Source organism: Sebastes fasciatus, chromosome 14 (genome assembly GCF_043250625.1).
Source record: "Sebastes fasciatus isolate fSebFas1 chromosome 14, fSebFas1.pri, whole genome shotgun sequence".
In the NCBI taxonomy this organism is placed as follows: domain Eukaryota; kingdom Metazoa; phylum Chordata; class Actinopteri; order Perciformes; family Sebastidae; genus Sebastes; species Sebastes fasciatus.
The window spans coordinates 13,711,673-13,733,248 of record NC_133808.1 but is presented as its reverse complement, the minus strand read 5'-3'; the positions used below and the strand labels follow the sequence as shown (position 1 = coordinate 13,733,248).

Here is a 21,576-nt window from a genome sequence, read left to right as displayed (position 1 = left end):
TCTCTTTCTTCAACTCAGTTTTTATGAGATACTTTAGCTTCTCCTCTCTCTCTCTCTCTCTCTCTCTCTCTCTCTCTCTCTCTCTCTCTCTCTCTCTCTCTGCAGCTCCACATAGCATGTGCCAGTGGTTATAGAGAGGTGGTGTGTGTGCTGTTGGAGAAAGGGGCAGACCCTCATCCTGCTGACAACAACTTCTGGACCCCTCTGCACCTGGCTGCTAAATACGGACAGGTAACTCACAGCTGCTCAACAAAATGTTGTTGACATTAATGAAGTCCTCTAATTTCCACTCATCTAGCCGCATTGATCCGATGTGATCGTAGTCATTAATTGAATGAATGAAATAACGAGGAAATTATTGATGGATGGATTGTTCCTCAGAGGAAGTTGCCTCCAGTTACCCTGCACACACTCCTCTTTTTGGGCCTATTGATTAGAAACAGTTGAATTGCTGGCACATGCACATGCATTTGTTACAGCATTTTAGATTAGCAGTTTAATGGTCTCTCTTAGAGGAGAAGAGATTGATTCCCAGATGGGGCGGAGGGGAGCTGTGGGAGCGATGAGATCTGCTGGTTTGGGAGGGATCCAACTATGAAGGAAGGGAAGTGATCACGTTCGCATCTTGCTGACCCAACTGGATATTTAATTACATTTCTGGGCTGTGTGCTTGGGCTGCTGACAAAGAAAAAATATTCATTTGATATTTAGAGTCGCTCTCTATACTTCTTTGGTTCATCTAGCCTGAAGCCGTGTTTTTTACCCCACTAGAGTGTTTTTAAAATGATTGCTTCCTCTCTGTTACCTCGCAGCCTTCCTCTGTTTCATTCATAAAGATTGGTTGCCTTTGTTGTCTTTCTTTCCTCTCACAAGATTCCTTCATCTAGATTTTATTTTAATTAACGACCATTAATCATTTGAACTCTGCAATAGAAATGGTCCGCCAGTGCCTACATTGGTATTTTTGCTTATTGTGATGTCATTTCTTGGCGTATCTTCAAATACTTCATATCCCTAAAATCTGTACAATCTGATCTAAAATGTTATGTAAGTCAATAAACCATAATAATTGATACAAGTATGGAAATTGTTTCATAAATTAAAAAAAATACAAAAATCAAAACAAAAAAAAATACTAACATTTTTTACTAAATAAGATTGATTTAAACAGAATCATGCAAACAACAATCTCCGTCTGTTTTGAAAGGGTTAATCAGTAGATCTAAATGTACAAATCCTTCAGATAGCGATCTTCTAAATGGAATAATAACCTCCCTGTGTCTCTTTGTTTTTAAGACTTTCTGCATAAGCAATTACTCTGTGTGTGTGTGTGTGTGTGTGTGTGTGTGTGTGTGTGTGTGTGTGTGTGTGTGTGTGCGTGTGTGTGTGTGTGTGTGTGTGTGTGTGTACGATATGTAAGTGCATCTGACTTGAGAGTGGCAGTCCAGAGGATTGGAGAATCGATTAGTTTCCCTTGCAGTGCTAAATCACCTCAGCCATCGGCTCTTTACTGGTGCCAGTGCTTTGCCTCCTGCATACCAACTACTCCCTGAGTCCTCTCAGCAGTCACTTCCTGTCACCATTCCCTTATATACTGACAGTGACACGTCAGTCATGTAGGATATTATAGGTTCAAGATGTCTGTATGTATCCAGCCAATAAAATCACTAGTCCCACTAAGGAGGTTTTGCTGATATGAGGCAAACTGTTGCCTGGAAACACTTGCTGGAAACTGCAGCACTAGTTGGTACTTTAAACCTAAAGACCCCTTTCTGCAGTGTGGCATACGTACTACACTGACCCTTTAAGAAGATACATGACCCTATTACTGCAGCTAATTAAGCTTCTCTCTCTCGGTCTTGTGATAAGTTCGACCCTGGCTCTTGGCGTCCTTGGTTTGAGTCTAAGCTTTTCAAGATGTGTTCTCTTGAGGGAAGAATTTAAAATAGTTTTGTGTGTGGATTTTCAAACCGAAATGACAGGATGTTAAAATACAGCCCTAATGGGATTTGATTCATTTGTTCAGTTTTATAATGAAGGTACACGTGAAAGTCGTGGCAATACAGCAGCCACCTGAATCCTTTCAATGTCATTCTAAAGATTAATTTTCAGGTCTGACAAATATTATTAAAAGAACATTTGAGCCCTTACCAAAAACTGTCCTGTCTATCTGAATCTACATCAGCTACGAGGTTGCTCTGTCCCCGCTGATCCCAATCTAATGACCTTTTCCTGATCCCCCTGACCCACTGAAGAGATCTTGTGGTGCCACTGACGTGTTGTCTGTATTTATAGGGTGTGAGTGCAGCTGACGGGGTTTGTGGGCAGTAGAGATGCTATAGACTCATAGCTGAACAGCTGTCAGAGCCAGTCTGCTAAATGTGCTGAGTCACTCTCTCTTCCGTACTGCAGACGATGTCTCTTACTCCGCTATAGCACAAAGAAGTCACTGCTACTTTGGAACACTCCTCCAGAGCCACAGAAAGACATCACACAAGTGTTTGTTTTTCCACAGGAGTGCCCCTTTACTGTTTTTATACTTGATTTTACTGAAGCGTCTGGGAAGCCTTTTTGATGGCAGTAAACTGCTGAGAATCAGTAACAATAATTTGTATTTTTACTTAGCTCAAGCATAATGATATGGTTTCTTGCTGTTTAATATACTCTATGCACAAGCTTACTGCAAAAAAGTAGAAATATGTTTAAGGTGTCCTGATATACAACTTCAATAGATAGACTTTAAACAGTGCTTGTTGCATTGCAGCCTAAAAATTAAGTTCCCATATTACGAAACTGCATTGTCAATTACATTTCGATGGAGCATATTTTCTCCCGGATTACATTTGTTTTTGACGTATCGCAAATAAATTTCTAATCAAAGTCCACATAGGGAAGAGGGCGGGGTGGATGGTTGGGTAAAACAGAAGACTTTCGCCCAGGAGGCCGGTCCGTGTCCCTCGTGGAACCAAAAGTAACATACTTATTTTAACCCAAAACATGATCTTTTACTGAACATAACCAAGTAGTTGTGTTGCCTAAACCTAAACTTAATTGAGAATGCAGTTTTGAAACGCTAAAAGCGCCATGAGCGGCTAAAACACTATAACGTTGATATACACGAATGTAGAAATGGTTCTAAATGAGATTCAACGTGTCCGTGGTTTGCAGAAACGTACAATCCCAGTGTTTTATTCTGGTAACTAGGCTGCGTAGTGAACTATAGAACCCTATAGAAGGGGATGTGTTGGGTTTGTTATTTTCCTAGAATGTTTTCCCAGAATTTTCTCTGGTTTAGTAGGTCCTTGTGTTTAATTATCAGCCACACTCGTCTCATTTTCGTTTCATCAACGGCGCTTTAGTATTTATTGAGCTGGTGAGACTGTTTCTGGGTCATGCCATCTTTCCTACATTACCAAGAAATAATGAAACGGTTCTTATCTATTATCAATAAATTGAGTCACAGTGAGCTCAGATACTTCAACACATTGCGTACACTAATCACAAATCAGTATTCACAGATCACATAGTGCATCACACCTCTTGGATTGTGCACACACTGATACTCTACAGAGTCAAAGAGGGCTGGTGACAGAGAGAATGCAAAAAGAAGATGTCGAAGATGAAGGAGTAATGAGATGGGAAGGAAGTCTGACTCAAAAACCTAGACAGAACAATAGAGGACAGAGGTGACAGCCATCACTTGTCACTGTGTGCAGAAATGAGGGTCGACCCCTATGGGGTTCTGCCACTGTGACATGTGATGGAAGATCCGCTCATTATTAAAGGATCACCTCAGTCAGGGGCAACACTGTCACAGACCTGTCATATGTGACATACACCGTTTGTATTATCTGCTCAGTGTTTACATTCTAGGTCTGTGTCACAGTATATCCTACATTTACATGTATACATCTGCACTGTAGCAATACATGTGTGAATAACCGACGTATCTCCTATGACCTGATCAAAAATCTGCTTTTTTGTTCCCGCGCTGACAGTTTGAAAGTAGATGCAGTTAACAGTGCCCTAGAAATGTTTGATTTTTTTTCTAGGATCTAATGAAAATGGATGTGGGTGTTTCTCCCGTCTCTTACAGACAAGCATCGTTAGCCAGCTCCTGAGGCACAGAGCAAACCCGACTCTGCTGAACTGCAACCAAGACAAGCCCTCAGGTAACGTATTTAGGCATTCACACAAACATACACAGATATTGCGGCTGGAATGGGCAAAACGTGTTTTAGCAATCACGACTTAATGAAGCAAAGAAGCGGAGAAATGGATTCTGACTTTATTCAGCTGCAAATGAATTAATAATCACTGTGATGATATAAAACACATGCTCACACACACTGACGCAGTGTACACAGTGAATGAGGCTCCGTCATAATCAGTCTCTGCTGAGCACATCTGAGTGTATCTGCAAGAGAGAACTCATTTATTAATGAAAGAACACATTAACACCTTACTCATGCCCGTACACACATGCACTGATTAAAATTGGGTGTTAGCAGTAATCAGCAGAGGCTTGTGTGATTAATTTGCTAATGGGCATAAACGTATAATATCATTATATCAAGGGGCATGTATTGTTTTTTTAATAATGGAAGCTTACAAGATAAACAGAGGAGAGCTGAATCCATGACTGGTGGCCCCTACAGTTCAGGATATATTTGACTGATGATTAATGATTTAAATAATGAGTTGCAAACAGCAGGTTGATACAGCTACCATCTGAAAAATGATGCCCAGTCTTATGGTGATATCGTAATTATAGATCCCCTTTAAATCCTACCCTCCTAAATTAAATTTGCATTAAAGATACCCTGTAATACTTTTGACCACTAGTGGTGCTGTATGTATATATATATATGTATATATATATATAAAGAGAGAGAGAGAGAGAGAGAGAGAGAGAGAGAAGGTGGCCTGATGCAACGCTCTCAGCTTCGTGGCAGAATGTTGCGGAATGCTAAGACAGGCTGCAACTAGTGATGTCACAAGAACCGAACCTTCGCTAGCAGATCGATGCCAAAATACTGAAAACGTGACGGTACTCCGTCTGTGCTCGAGACTAACGTGTCCCGTCGTCCCGGGGATGATAGAAAATGTGTTTGCGACACAGTAAACCTACTATCAACCCGTCCAGGGGACGCATCCTATTTTTTCCCTGATAACGCTGCATTGTGAGCAACAAATCAGTGTTGAAAGACGAGTTGACGTTAGCTGTTAACTCCGTGCAGGACTGTGCTGCAAACCGGCTGCTAACAGCTAACGTTAATTAGCTCTCCTCCTGCTGATTTCAACACAAGAGGTGCCATTGATTTACATAATGCATTCAGGCTCTATTCAGTAAAAAGGAGTATTGGGCAGAAGTAAATTCTAACGTTATCATGATGCGTTCAAATGTAATCTTGTAAAATGAGAAACTTGAAAAAAAAAAGTTGTTTTCACAGCAATATAAAATAGATAATCGAGAGGGAATTATGACCTGTTTAACTTCCTGACAAAAAAACAGTATGCAAACGGGTAATAAAGGAGTCTATGCTGAAGTACATGGGATTTATTGTTTTACTTTTTCTTTTTGGTATCAAATTGGTAGCGAGAATTTCACTGGTATAGCTATTGACTAAAGTTCTGGTATCGTGACATTCCTAGCTACAACCGTCCAGTGTAATCTTCAGTTTGACTGACAGAGCTGTCAGGAGCCAGGCAGGCAGGTGAGACGCTCCATGGTGTGTTAGGATTATATGACTGAAATATGAATAACACACTTTTTATTTCATTCACTGCTCGGTAAACAAATGTTTTCATATCACAGATGACGATCAAAGACACTAAAACGTGAGTCCTACAAGTAAAATCTGAGACATGACATGTAGGCTGTTATAGGAGCTTAATGTTTAGTGTAGGCCGATAAGTCGTGTCTCAGCTCTAATCATGGTTCTGCACACGAGGATGTACGGAAAGGCACATGTTCCCGCCAGCTGCAGAGGGGGCGGTAATGCAACTTATTGTAATTGCAGGCCGTAATATATGAAGAAGAAGATAAACAAATGAACACCTCAAACAGACTGGAAACATCTCATCAGTTGCTAGTCAGGCATGTGTGTCAAATACAGCAATGTGATGGTAAATGAAACTGGCCTTTGCCTCCAAAGATTAGCCATGTCGGGGCTGATGTTGCTTGGTTTCACGCTATACCATTGATCGACAGTTGAAGATGTTTCTAAAATGGAAAGGCATTCAGCACATTTGTAAAGTCTCAAAGATACGCTGGCTGTAAACGTAACTGTGTTTGTTTACAAGAAAAGACATCTCTTCTTTTTTCTCATGGAATGTTCAGTCCCTTTCTGGGTGTAATATTGTTCATTTACATATTTGTATTACTTTCAATAATATTAATGTTGGAGTGAAAGCCATAATTATGTGCTGATGAGCTGAACAATCTTGCAAATTCCCCTCCCACACACACACACACACACACACACACACACAGCAGGGCTGGAACTCCCCGCATCGCAAAACCGAAAAAAAACTGCTATAAAACCATTCGTTGAACCAGTCTAAAGGTGAATGTAATGTAGTCATTGTAAATGTGAGAGATAGTGATGAAATGTGTCATATGGAGGGGGCTATGGGCTTCTAACATCTCCATTGTGGGATAGAATATCACAGCTGCCTCTAACCATTTACTCCCATGGCTTCATCGCACCTCTGACTGCCTCGCTCCGGCCTTAATCAATAGCCCCTTCCAGCATGTAGGCTCAGAAAAGATGTGAGACAAGCCCTCAGAGACTGAGACAATCCCCCTCTTTCTCACTCGGAGCCCCACAGCCCCTCCCTCAGCAGCCACATGACGAAAGAAAGCCAAAGCAAGAGATAGGAGTCTAGGGGGTTGTCAGTCACACAGAAATAAAAAGACAGGATGAAGCCATTCCACTCCCTCGTGCCCCGTTAGACCTCATTACAGACGGGAGGGCGGGGGGGATCTTATCTCCCCCGTCCTCTTAAGCACAGTTGGATTGATCCATAGTGGGGTTCACATTCTGCAGTATTATGGTCTTTAGCTGACAATATTACCAATATATTATGTCTTTTCACCAGTGGCACAGAATGGTGAGATAAAATTATAAATATGACATTTTGAAGTTTTCATCTATATCAAATTGAACTTGTCTTGTGTGTCATGTCACCAGACCTTTCCGCGTCAGAGCCCATAGCTGACATGCTGCTGAACGCAGAGGAGAGCTGGCTGCAGAGACTAAAGGACCCCTCCGCTCCTCTACCTGCCGCTGACCAACGCTATGATGGCGGTTCACACGACCTCAACACTCCTGTCAAGAACTTGTGGGTTAACAGTTTCGTGGGCAAAATTGTTGTCTTATGGTTACTACATAGATTGTAAATCCTCTTTTTTTTTCTCACCCATTTTTCTCTCGTCCTTTGCTCCAAATCTGCTTCCTGTCCCTCCTTCTACTGTGTCTTTTCCAACTCCTTGCCTGTCCACCTATCACACAGGAACCCTCTGGGTCTCTCTATCTCTAAGCGGGACAGTCTGCTGGAGAAGTGTGCCATGTTTAGAGACGCAGGTGGAGCACTGAGCCGACACTCCTCACAGGACAATGGCCTAGATGGCCCCTTTAGCTCTGGAGCCAACAAACTGGAGCAGGTATCTTGCAGTCTTACAACTCCCACACTATAAAAAAAGACTGTAAGGCAGTTAGAACATAGACAACCCCAAATGTCCACAAAAAGAACAATTTCATATATTCCATTTGTTACTTGTTTTTATAAATGAAGACGAGGTTTGCCACACACCAACGAAACTCAGCTCTGGACCAACTTCAAATCTGACATTTTGAAGTTTTTATCTATTTTAAATTAAACTAGTTTTTTTTGTGAATTTCAGGCATTGCATTTCACGGCTGCTTTATCAGGCTCGCTTTTTATCTTGAACATCACACACTACGTAATTACTTTGGTGCCTCTGAACAGACAAAGAGGCAGGGAATCTGAAAAAAAGAAATCAAAACATGAAAACTGTTACAACTTGGAGTCATTGAGTTTGAATTCAGCAATGATGATTGAGAAGTAGTATGTAGTATGTACTAGTTAAGCAATATGTGCTGTAGATCTCTCCAGTAATGTGCATTTGAGAGCCAACAGAATTGTAGATCCTCTCACATGTACGGTTGGCTAATAGAAGAAATCCATTGGTGAAGAGTTTAATTGGTGCTGCAATATCTGTGAGACCACTGCCCCAGACTTTACATGTATCATGTAAAATACTCTGCCTCACGCTGCAGATCTTGGTTTTAACTCTCACCTTGCGCTTTCCTCAGGTCAAGCTGATGCCTCCAGCTCCCAATGATGACCTGGCGTCCCTCAGTGAGCTGACCGACAGCAGCCTGCTCTACGAGATGCAGAAGCGCTTTGGCAACGACCAAATCTACGTAAGACTCCACTGTACTTGTGCCACTAAACACGGAAGTCCCACTCAATATTAAATATGCATTAAAGTACACACTCTACAGAGAGAAATACAAACACACACACGCACACACTCCCGGGCATAACTGGGCCAATACAGTTGTTTATTTGTAGCGGAGCGTTGTGTTGTGTTGTTTACGGTCTGGGATATTTGGATCACATCACACGTTCTTTATACCCATCATGAGCACTGCAGTGAGTTGCCCTCCAGCATATGTACATGTAGTGTTAAAACAGTGCAGCACAAATACTGTACCTCCTCTCCTGAAGGCTGTTATGCAGATAATATTTATATTTCTGATACCTGACACCCGACCACTTTTACACCAAATGACACCCATCACAGCAATCACCCTTTTGTGTTCATGAGCTGAATCCCTTCTCCTCTCGGTTTCGGCCTGCTGACTTGTGTAAGAGCGAGTGGTGCCTAATTCGAACATACGCACACATACTTACACTGGTGACAATTGCAAAATCAATACCATTTAGATTGATTGGAAAGATAAATCCATAACTCTATTCAGGAGTAAAATGCCTTCATCTCCAACAATTGGTGAATTTTATGTTCCTGTCATTTGCTCCCTTCCGTCAAAACTGTAGTCTGGCCCATACTTCTCCATGGGGACCGAGCTCTATAAAGACTGGAGCCAGATCAATGTGGAGCTATCCGGTGCACTCTCTTCTCTGTAGAGGCAGTAATTGTCTGTTATTATAGAAAACCAGATGGGCGACAGACAGTACGGGTTAGCCACAGCAGGGGACAACAGACAAGGGGATGACAATGAAAGGCAGCAGAGCGGTGGATGAAGAAAAGAGAAATGATTAGAATTCAGAATAATGAGGGCTGGATTTGAGGTACAGTCCAATTTGGAAGAAGAAAAGGTGAGAAGAAAGGGCAAAGTGCAGCTATCATGAGGGGCATAGGAGCACGCCTGATCTGATTGCGTTCGTCATGGAGTCGCACGCGTTACAGTCAAGCTCCATTCTGTTTGTAACAACGATATTGCAAACAATGGCCTTACATGTAAAGATAAAGTTTTCAACATTGTATTCATCTTATCTCAAAGCTTAGAAACGAGAAGATTACACTTTTCATGTTACCAAATAAATTCATTTCTTTGCATTTCTGCCCTTCTTCACCTTCTTGTTTCTATACTTAAGGTATGACCTTATGTACATAATAGAGGGCATTTCAAGAAAGGTGAACAAAGCAGAGATGTGATGATGAAGGACAGAAAGAGGGGGAGGACAAAGGCGCTGAATGCTCCATATGTTCCCAGCAGGGTGGTCAGAGATGGGGCTTTGATGAGTGGTCCGCTGCCTTCTGCCAGGATAGAAGGACCAGTGCACCGTTAACCCCCCCGAGGAGAGCGGCAAGGAACCGGAGGGAGGCAATGACAGAAGACACTGATATTTAATCTTGTGACATGCGAGTCAATAATCCAGCCCTTTATCAGTTAGTGTGGAAGTGGTGCAGACAAGTTTCACTCAGTTAAAAAAAGCAAAACTTCAAGTGTGAATTTTGTTCCGTGTCCACAAGCAGTGGGAATTTGTTCAAGTCATTAACCTTGAGCGAGGGCCTAAGGACAGAGCAGCGTGTTACAGAATGTTAGCAACGTCTGCGCTCTCCCAAGGGGACAGAGCGTTAGCTTCCACACTGCCTCCGGGACTCTTTGTGAGAAACAGAGGGTTAGCAGTTTAGTGGAAAGGGTCAGGGATTGGTTATTTTTTATCTAAATGGCCTCAGGGTTTGTGTATACACTGCGTGGGAGGACAGAATTGTTTTTTTTTTTCTTTTATCGGAGAAAGGTCATTACTGAGGTTATCGTCGGAGGTCCCTTCTTGACCTTTCTCTGCCATGACATTACCATATTCTTATGGAAATAGAGATTGTCGCCACCATGAATTCTGATGTAAAGGAAAGAGTTTCAAGAGTAAAAGATCAGTAAGGTGTGTTTTTTTCTTCTCTTTTTGTAGACTTACATTGGACACATCCTTCTGCTGGTCAATCCAAACAAAGAGCTGCCCATCTACTCCACTTTGGTAAGCATGCATTTAAATGACCTCTATTTCACACAGGCTTACAATATACACCGTGCTTTGCTCTCTTAATGTTGAATTTGCATGTCTATGTGCTATGATCCAGGCTTAAAGCATGTGGCTTTATATTTGATAGGCTATGCATTTTACATGCAAAAGCATACTATTAAGGAATCCCGTTTGCTGTATAATAAGCAGGGCATGAACAGATGAAATGGACCTTGTGGTTGATAAATAATGCAGTCTTCCTGTCAGTGATACACAGCACTAGGCTGACTATGCATCAGCGAGGGAAGAGAGGGATCCAGTTTAGCTAGCACACACACACAGATTTTATTACGTTTCCTCTCCACTATAAATAATTAGTTTTAAAAATGCTATCTATTGGAGAAAAGCAGCTTAATTAACATTTGCAAAAGCTAAAGGAGACTCTGATTTTAAAACATTATCATCATTTGTTAATGATATTAATCAATCAGTGTGTGTCACCTTATTTTAAACAGTGGATATCTTATTTTGAAAAGGCTGAATGAATGCCAGCTTAGTGCTTGCCCATGTGGACCCAGGAGGGGTTGGATGGAGGGGGAGACATCTTCTCCTGCCATGACAGAATGAAGCCAGGCCCCCTCTGGCTGTCCCATTCCTGCCGGTGTCTGGAGTCACTCCAGGCTCCCGTACCCGACTGAGAGGGTGTGTGGACGAGCAGGGACGAGCCAGTGTGAGAAGGACATATGTCTCAATATGTGTGATGTGCTGGCCGTCTGTCACCCCCTCTGGTGTGGTCTGGTGGTCCACAGCCACAAATACAGCACTGGCACACATCTTCTGGACTGGTTACCGACAGTTCAGTCATATCACAGTTCAGTGTGACAGACAATGGAGGGTTTCCTGTCTGATACACTTACCATGTTTCTAACAACAAGTTGGAACTGTGACTGTTCAAAATTCCTCATTTATTCCTCCTTTGACATAAATTGTGCAACATTTAAACTATAGTTTCTGTTATAGGGTTTAGTGCAAAATGTAGGTTGTAGAATCACTTAAAAGGCAACTTGGGTATTTTTCAACCTGGAACCTATTTTCCCATGTTTTTGTGTGACTAATCGGGACAGCAATTTTCAAAATTGGTCCAGTATTGAGGGATAACAGTGTTACTGGCAACCACGAAACGATCTGTGACGGCAAGTGATAATGGATATTTTTGAAGTTGGGTCCCCCCAGTAGTAATATTACTTATAATGCTGCTAATAGCAGTACTATACTAATACTAAACTAATATTACAGTGTTCCACTAAACAAAATGGTATTGCATGTGTGCAAAAACTAGACAGCTGGTCAGATTTAGTTAATACTTTGGTCCATTTTTAGCTCCATGTGTATATTTAGTATGTTTGTGTTGCAATACTTTATGCCTCAATTTACTGTTACAACCCTAAAACGATGGAGGAATAGGGTTGTTACTATTTTCTATTATAGTGACACAGCCTGGAATTAAGCTGTAGTGCATTTGCTGGCTTTCTTGTTTACACATACTGCACATGTAAGTGTGTGTTTAAATTGATGACAATTTTCAGTCAACACCTACTTCATGTCTTTGTCACTTTGGGTTGAATTACCTGGTTAGACAGATTGGTACACTACACCTTGTTAGTGAGCTGGACACACACAAACTCACACAGGGATGGAAAGTTAAACCCAGCATGGTTTCACTGTTTTTGCTGAAATGTTATCCTGTGTGTTGCTCAGCCCACATGTGTATATCCATGTTACATAAGGTTGTGATCCAATATCTTAACGGGCTCTCTCTCTCTCTCAGGTGAGTCAGTTGTACCTGAGCTCCACGGGTCGCCTGTGCTCCTCTCTGCCACCTCACATCTTCTCCTCAGCAGAAAGAGCGTACCACATGATGCTGCAGGAGAGACGGCCGCAGTGTTTCATCTTGAGGTACACCCGCCTCATTCAATACACAAACACTGAACTCTGTGCCTCGTGACTATGAAACCAAAAATCTCAACAGAGCGAAATAACTGACATTCAGCTGTTCCACCTTGTTCGTCCACACCCCTCTGCCACGCACCTGTTAAACACTCCCTGAGAGATTAATAGCTCACAGCCTGAGCTGAGCAGTGGCACTGTTTAGATGGAGGTTTGCTGAGAGCGTTGCGGCGTCTTGCACTTTGTCCTCGGCTGGACGAAGGCAACTCCCTGATTGCAATTAAATCCCGTTCCAGCTCTCCAGTGACATTCCCGCTGAGTTGTAACCAGTCTGGCGGAGAGTTAATGCGCCCGGGCCACAGGGCTATCCATCTCACTCACACACATGCTAGCACATTGTATATTCTCACGTACACACACTTCCTGCATTCTTTCCCTACTCCTCCTTTTCTTCCTTCTCTTTCGTTCAAGCTTCCTGTTTCACTTCGTATTTCATCACACATGCATAGAGGCACACACACACCTACATGTTTACAGGCAATCAGTGGCCATGATCCCCCGAGGCTAGTGCTCTAACAAAATGCCCTTGAAATCTAATAAAAACCGGTAAATGAAAAGACAGTGGAAAGGCCTTTGGACTTCCCACCCAGCAGGGCCGTTAGTAGGAAATATAGTAACACACATACACACAGACAAACAGCGCAACACAGCACACTGCGGTCATTAGTGAGGGCTTCTGACCTTCTGAAGCCATCTGCTTGGTGTTACACTGCCGGTCTCAACTCTCTGCATGTCGGTGAGTGTCGGAGCATGTACTGGAGAGGTACCTTATGTCACATTTAATATTCACTCAGCGGCAAATTAAAAACAGGCGTCCACTGCCAGATAAGTTGCGGCTATAAAAGCGTGTAGAAGGTGGTGATCAATGGAGCAACGTTGGTTGTGTCAGAAAGAAAGAATAGATTATGAATTTGATGGGTGGGGGTCCCTGAAGGGGTTATGTCAGGAAGGTGGAGACGTGTAACTGAGGTGACAGATGTGGGAAACACCCTGATGACTAATGCATAACGCCTATTCTTCTGAGACACATCCAGAGAAGTGTAACACACACAGATTCTTGATTTATGTACTGTTAAGTTTGCCTTTTACTCTTGATGTCTAGCTTCCCTTAACCTTTTTCACTCCACTCCTCTTTTTCATAGACCCATTTTTTGCTTTTTTTAGGGGGGGGGGGGTACGGGTGGTCTTTAGGGGGAGATAGCAGGTCAACAGTAGATGTCACATAGAAGTGGTGTACATCATCTGAAAGCTGAGAACCTGAAGATTAATTTGTGTCAAGTTCTTCTAGTCATAAATCATAAATTAAGAAATAAATATTGAATTAATTCAAATACATTTTTAAAGTTTACAAGTAAAGTTATAAGAAGTAGGAAGTATATGATGGCCATTTCCATGCTCACTTATGTATCACAAGTTGTTGCAGCAATTTTTGGGTTGATACCATTTGTTACACAGATTTGGTGTTAAATTTAAACATTTTTTACCATTCGAGAATTGATAAAAATAATCAATAATCCCTCCAAAATACCACATGAAGACACCAAGACCTTGAAAAAAACATGCTGTGATTTGGTTTCAAAAACGTTTGACCTTTGGAGATTTCTGCAAGAATTGCATTCTGTATTTGGATGGTGAGCATTTCTGTTCTCGAAACTGCTCAGAAACCACCTTATTGTCGATATACCTAGGGAAGCCATCCATCCTCTGAATGCTCTACGTCTCTAGTTTGTGGCTGTAAAGCTTTCATGAGGCTGTGATTATCCTAGAGGTCACCACAGGTCATTTTATACATTGAGGTCAAATTATAAAAAATGGTCTCACTATATGAAATGGCTACTATGGGGACTAACATCATCACACATGAATACAGTTGGGCTCATTGGATCCACAAGAGTCTCAGCTTTACAGTGATACCTAATTTATGTAATTCAAAGACTGTTTAGGGACCCCAGTATGCAGAAATATTCAGATACATCATTTTTAGAATAGGCAAAAATAACACATTTGTACTGCATTCAAAAAACGGTGTGTTTTTTGCCCAAAACTGCATGTGATTATCATAAAGTGGGCATGTCTGCAAAGGGCAGACTCATGGGTACCCATAGAACCCATTTATTTTCATTCACATACAGTTTCTTGAGGTCAGAGGTCAAGGGACCCCTTTGAAAATTGCCTTGCCAGATTTTCCTCTTTGGAGCTTTATTTAACGATCTTCCCGACATGCTAGCATGACATGGTTGGTTCCAATGGTTGTGCAGCTGTTGCAGTACAGAGAAGAAAAGAGTACAAGTATAGAGAGTGAAATATAAAATATCAATAAAGGTGCAAATTGTTACATGATGATTTTGTCGAAGCGCAGTAGGAAGGGATCTCTTAATGTCCAGTATGAACAGGAGGAATGATCAGAGCAAGCAAGACCAGTGTCAATGTTCATATGAGCTGTTTTAAAACAGACTGGGAAAATTAGAGACAATCACAACAGGTAAAACAATAAAAACATCTACGAAAGGCATGAATGACATTAAATCTGCATTGTTTTGTCCCTCTAGTGGTGAAAGTGGTTCTGGGAAAACGGAGGCCTGTAAGCACATAGTGAGACACCTGACAGCCCGCTCCAGCCCCAAAGGCTTTGCACTGGAGCCCAGAATGAAACATGTAAGTCTGGACCTGATACTCTTCTGTTTTACACTTCAAGCGGTCATCGGGTGTCCTGGAGGCTTATATGGCTAAGGAACTTGTGATGTAATCGCAGCGTCCTGAGTCATGAGTCTTGCATCCTTTGTTGCTCTCACGCCCTTGTGTCTTTTACATTAGATTTGCAAAAACGCGAGAAAAATAATCTTATAGTACACATCTGTGCTGTTTTTCATTTCATATTCCATGCTCCGCACAATCAGCCCTCCTTGAGGAACTCATCATATTCGTGTGTTCTTCAAAGCGAGGCACTGACTGAATCTTACATCCTTTCTCCCTGTGCTTATTGTTCCTTGCCACAACGTCATCTCTGTGATTCAAAAATCAGATAGCACACTGTGTAGCGAGGCAATGGTCATAGCCGTGTAAATGTAACCTGCTGTTCTTTTGGTTGCCATACTGGGGGGAGAGAACAGATGTATGGATTAGTACACCAGAGTATGGGGCTTTGCTGGTAGTCTTTTCTTCTCAGCTTGAAAGCTGTTCATTTGTCAAAGACAGCATTTGAGCATTCAGACGCTGTGTTTGATTGCATCAAGATTTCCATTAAGATGACTCTGTTTCTTTAGGACAGAACCATTTGCAGCAGAGAAAATTGTTTGGACTTTATTCTTAGGGGACAGTCCATTTTCTTTATACTTTACAGCCTAATGAGGGAGTATTGATAAAAAAAAATGTACAATAGGATGTCAAATACCCATATCCTCTCCATGGAACATTTTCCAATGAATCAGGAGAGGCTGTAATCATATAAGAAACATACATGTGCTTTTTTTTTTTTTTTTTAAAGCGTTTAAGCAAATTTACTATCCTCCCTGGTATTGATGAAAAAGAAAAGAAAGCACTTTCTTTACTGCCTCTTGTTGCATGCCCTGTGGTTCAGATTGTGACATGTTCGTGGTGTTTGACACATGATCCAATGCTCTGCTCTCAGTCAGTCAGTTTGGTAACAAAGCCGTGTGTAGCCTGGGATTGCATGCGCTGTGTTCTGATGAAGTCATCGTTATGTAGTCGATATCTGGGTCAGCTCACTCTCTGATCATCCTGGGACACAGAAAATACTGAGTTCCCACATAACGTGTTGCATATTGACATCTAGTGGTAGGAAGTAGAACGGGAGCAGAACTCCTTTTTGATTCAGGTTTACAAATCTATGTTAGAGAGCGCAAGTTGTTTTCATTATACTGGAATAGAAAAAGACATACATGCTCTGCAGGATTTGTAGAGGATATTCCAACTGGCTGGTAACATTTCCTTTGGTTTGACAAAATGTGCAGGTTAACTGTATTCTGGAGGCCTTCGGTCATGCAAAGACTGTGAGGAACAACAACTCAAGCCGCTTTATCAAGCTGTTGACCATCCAATACTGTGACAAGAGGAGGACGCTGCTCAGAGGTAACCTACATTACTGTTTATTTGTCATAAAATATTGTCTGTATTTCCTTGATAAAAGCTGATCAAGTGTCAAAACATTGCACTTATTTCTTCAAATTGTCTATATTGTGGTTAGGGCTGCACAATTTTGAAAAAATTTAGATTATTTTGACTGATATTGCTATTGCGATATGATTTGGGATATTAGAGTGTATGATCATTTTTACATCATTCTTCTCATTTTCATTGAAAAACTTGATTTTTGCGGGGATCTGTATCAAACAGAGTTGTTTTTATAAGTCTGTATGATATTATGTGTAGGCCAGGACATCTCTGCAGCACCACAATATTTCATTTAAAACGGTATTTTGACACACATTTCACCTTTAGCCATTATCACGATTTCCTCCTCATCCCGCGCTTTGAAAATTGCAGTAGGCCATATTGTGATTTTGATAAAAATTTTGATTAATTTTGCAGCCCTATACCAGACATAAAATGTTTCCTTAGATGTTTAAATTGCACATACTTTTGTTATTTATTATTTAAATAAATCAGATATTTATTACCTAAATAAATGATTATTATGATGATAGTACAGAGATCTTAGACATACAAGATTCACAATATACTGCAGGCACAGTACTAGTGTATGATGATGTAGTTTGAGATCAGGTACACAATAGTGAACCACCAGCAGGTGGCAGTAAAAGCCCATGAGTCTACTGTGCGCCATCTTTACAACCCTATTCACCTTATTTCACCCCAGCTAATTTGATGAGGGAGCACTGGCCATTGAACAATGTCCACAGATTGAATGTTCAGCACCACTGCTGTCATCAGCACTGTTAAAATGCAATTTACAAACACGTTATTGAAGTAAAAAAACACATCTGATGTTTTAAGCCCGCGTGTATACCCACATGCTGGAGAAGTCTCGTCTGGTCCACCTGCCTCCTCACCAGCACAGCTTCAACATCTTCTATCTGATGGCTGAAGGCCTGCCGCCCGAGGAGATGAGCGCACTTTACCTCAACAACGTCCTGGCTCACAGGTACGTGGCTGTCAGCTGCTGTATGTATGTTGATAGTTCATAAAATCACTGGTGAAAGTAGTATGGGTGCTGCTTGGCGATCTCACCCACAAGAGCTCTTCAGGTCAATGATTCTTTAAATGTTAGGATCATTTTAGAGGCCTTAACTTGCTCACATGTACATGCTGCAAAAATATCTGATTCTGTAATATCAGATTTTTTTATTTGTGCTTGTGTTGCACATCTCTACTCATGCATGCTCTTACTTGTAGAGCGACCGTGTGGTTGTGAGTTACTCTAACTGTTCTGTTATCCAATGTATGCAACTAGTGTGATAACCATTGACCTGAATCGCTCTGTTTTGAGAGAAGTACGCTAGTCCCTCTGGCATCACACCAACCCATTGTGTCTCCATGAGTCCTTGCTGGGTGTGCGTGATCCAGTCCTGCAGATTTGAAACCATGTTTGGTCTTTCTCCTCCCTCCCAAACATAGCTCTCTGCATAGTGTGACTGGGACTCTATGTAACTCTGCACAGAAATACCTCATAAATCTTTTGCTTCTAGGTCTCTGTCATCCAAAGATATGCAAATAAATTCCTGCTGAGCACATGGGTAGATGTTTGGAACCAATGCACATGTACACTTAACATACACCTTGTCCTCTATGACTATTTTTTTTTTTTTGTCGTTGAAATATTGGTCCACATTGTCCCGTCTTTCCGTCCTTCCTCCAGGTATCTTAGCGGAGGACTTCCAGGAGAGAACCCTCCAGTAGCTACAGCTTCTACCCAGAGCAGGGAACGCCTCGCAGCAGTCAAACAAGCCCTGCGAGCCCTGGGCTTTAACAAGCAGGTATCGATTTGCACTGCATGCATACGGCTTCTGTTGAGTCTGTTTATTCAAAGGTTATTGACAGCAGGGATCAGTCAAAGTGTTGATGTCGCAGACCCTGAAGTAGCCACGTATTATGAGGTCATTGATGAGATTTTACCCCAGGTTTTCGCTGGCACAAACAGTCTAAAAAACAGTCTTAAAAAGTACTTAAGTGAGTCTGAGTTCAGGAGCTGGATCCTCCGAAGGATCTGTCTTTAAAGGGGAACACCACCTAAATTAAGAATTCCAATATGTTATTGCCATGGCCTAGTAAAGTTCAGTCAATATTTGTGAACACAAGCTACTCAGAAACCAGAGAATTAAGTCTCAAACTTGTGATATCACAGTGTGGAGCTGCTCCATAGACAATGAATGGGAGACTTTTTTTTTGTGGACCAAACAGAATGTTTTGGGGTTTTTTAATACCCAAATGAGCTTTATTGTATTGTAGTGCTCCAGGTGCGAAACAGAAAATGTTCCCATATACTGGGTGCTCTCAGTGTCGTCTATAACATCCCAACTCTCCCAATTCATTGTCTATGTAGCAGTTCACACAAACTTGAGTTTTAGCACTCTTTGGGAGTGGATTAGGGAGAGAGTTGTTTATGTTTACTAATATTTTTTGGACTGTCTTAGACCATAGTAATAACATGTATGAATTTTGAAAATGGGCGTAATTCCCCTTTAACCTCGCAGACAGCAAAACGAATGGCTCGTTCTGTGAGCTTTTTTTCAATTTGTAAAATCGAAATATTTCAAAATGCATGACCAGAATTTGGTCCCCGTAATACCTGGTAAATAATGACATGGTTGTAAGTAATTTCCAAGTTGAAGAGGATTGCCCATGCTCCATTAAGCAATTGACCGCTGCATAATAGGTTTTGGGATACTGAGGGATGCAAAGGACACAACATTGCGTCCTTCAAGTTCAGGCATCTTAGGCATCTGACCGGGCATCATCGGCCTGTTACAACATATTCGGCCTAGATATTTGGATCTTTTATGACCCTGAATTGGGACTCATCATGTGTTTCGATTATCTATCTAAAGACCATATGAAATGCAGAAGACAAGGACATTGATTTATGCATGCTGCGTGCATGTAGTGTCCCACAGTGTGTGGTACACTCCGTCCTGTGCACCACCAGCCGTGTTCCCAGCCCATTATCAGCTTCTATTCTTAGATTCCCAGTCAGCATCTGTCAGCAGTGAGTGACCACCATCTCACCTTTTAATCCAGTAGCAGTCAATACACACAGGCAAGGCCTAAGGGACAAGGAATAGGGCGATAGATAGTCTTATATCAGAGGGCACTAGTGTCCACTGGATAAGAGAGAGAGTCTGAGGGACAGAAGAAGAAGGAGTGGGGGAGTAGGAGTGATAGACCACCCATTGGTCTCTGTTTAAGTCTAATCAGGGGAAGACTCCCAGTCCAGGCCCAAAAGGTCAATCGTCATTAACGCTCCCTATCGCTCCTTTTCTCTCCCTTGCGCCCTCGCTCCCTTTCTTCTCCTTTTCTAAGCAAGGGGGAGTCTGTCTGTGTATAGAGTGTCAGACAGAGACTAATGCTTGTGTTTATCTCCCAGATATCAGCTCCAATATCCTGCCTTGAGAGAGTGCACACGCACACATATTCTTACACACACACCCACTCACACACACATCCACACACACCCTCAAACTCGAACATCCCCCTCTCAGAGATTCAGAGCAGTGGGTAATGGGGTATTCCATTAAGTGTCCTCTACTCAAGGGCAGAGAATGGAAGAAGGGAGAGTGGGACGGAGGAAAGGAAATGTGTGAATGAAGGGAGGAGGGTTGAGGCGTCATTAAAAAAAATGTTGGATTTTCAATTTGAGCATTTATTTATTTTTCATGGGATTTGTTGACATTAAGATAAATATAGAATATCGCCGACCCCAAGGTTGGATTTAGGATCATGAAAATGTTCCTTTCCATTTCATGTTGTGCAAGTTGGTATTGAGCAGTGAATAAAAAAGGAAAATCCATGTTTTAATTGCACCAAGATTTTACTAATAGTAGTTCATCTTTCTCTCTCTCTCTGCTAGGAGGTTGACTCAGTGTTTATTCTGCTATCTGCTGTGCTCCATATTGGGGACCTACGTTTTACGGCATTGACAGAGGCCGATACAGCCTTCCCTTCTGACCTGCAGCTGCTGGAGAGAGGTCAGTGCCCCCCGTCACATGACCAGGGTCACATTTCCACCACTGTGTGGCGGTGGGATGGGGGCAGGAAAGAGGGGGTGCATCACAGCTCACTCATCTTGTTTACCTCGTCGTCATCGCTCCTCCTTTTTCTCTCCCCCATGGAGTTCTGCTTGGCAGCTTGCCAGCTCTAGCTAAAGGCCAGACAGTCACCTGTTTGGTAAGCCGCATTTTCTGCCAAAAGCGTAACCACGGTGAGGAAAGATCCCGCTTAAACAGACACTTTACCGCTATTGGTGTCTGTGTTTTTCGCTCTTTCTGAATCTCCCTCATTATGCAACCGCTACATTTGCTCCTGTGACCCCTGACCTCAGTGAGATGGTAAACAGATGACATCAGCGCCAGAACGGGAAAGAGCCAGTTGTTGTCAGGGAGATGTGATGTCATGGCTAGTGAAGTCAGTAGAAGGATTCTGGGTCGCTGTCACCTGTTCCGGCTGCTTGTTTATGGGTACTGCTCAGAAATCCACTGATGACTAATTGCTGCCTGCTCCGCTGATCGATTAAGTGGGAATGATCTGAAGCAGAGCTCAGCTTGTTGTGCTGGCAGCGCGGTGTCATCGTCAGAGAAGGGAAGAGCAGATTTATTTCTGGGATGTTATCAGCGCTACCTTTCTGACAACCTCACATACAATGATTAATGCTGTTATTTTGAAGTTTATCATCCTGTCATCACATTTTTCTTTCTCTCTCTTCCTGTTCCTCTGTACAGTTGCTGGATTGTTGCAGGTGTGCTCCAATGACTTAAGCACCGCCCTGACCTCCGACGTCCAGTACTTCAAAGGTATCCACTCACCAGCCTTCATGAACATATTCACTCCGTCACGATGATTATGAATGGATTAATCCTT

The 21,576-nt window shown here is 42.1% G+C and overlaps 1 protein-coding gene across 5 annotated transcripts in view; it reads left to right on the top strand.

The window, feature by feature from the left end:
• Positions 1-21,576, top strand: part of myo16 (myosin XVI) — a 120,301-nt gene that overhangs the window by 51,209 nt on the left and 47,516 nt on the right. For all 5 annotated transcript variants that reach the window (XR_012597127.1, XM_074659056.1, XM_074659055.1 and 2 more), the window contains 13 exons: positions 106-231; positions 4,097-4,172; positions 7,197-7,347; positions 7,519-7,669; positions 8,343-8,453; positions 10,468-10,533; positions 12,347-12,474; positions 15,075-15,180; positions 16,497-16,614; positions 17,500-17,647; positions 18,362-18,479; positions 20,570-20,687; positions 21,438-21,509. Coding sequence is in view for 4 of the 5 variants with exons in the window: in XM_074659056.1 (XP_074515157.1) it covers positions 106-231; positions 4,097-4,172; positions 7,197-7,347; positions 7,519-7,669; positions 8,343-8,453; positions 10,468-10,533; positions 12,347-12,474; positions 15,075-15,180; positions 16,497-16,614; positions 17,500-17,647; positions 18,362-18,479; positions 20,570-20,687; positions 21,438-21,509 (1,489 nt within the window). In the remaining variant the exon portion in view is untranslated. The remainder of the gene's footprint in view (positions 1-105; positions 232-4,096; positions 4,173-7,196; positions 7,348-7,518; positions 7,670-8,342; positions 8,454-10,467; positions 10,534-12,346; positions 12,475-15,074; positions 15,181-16,496; positions 16,615-17,499; positions 17,648-18,361; positions 18,480-20,569; positions 20,688-21,437; positions 21,510-21,576) is intronic.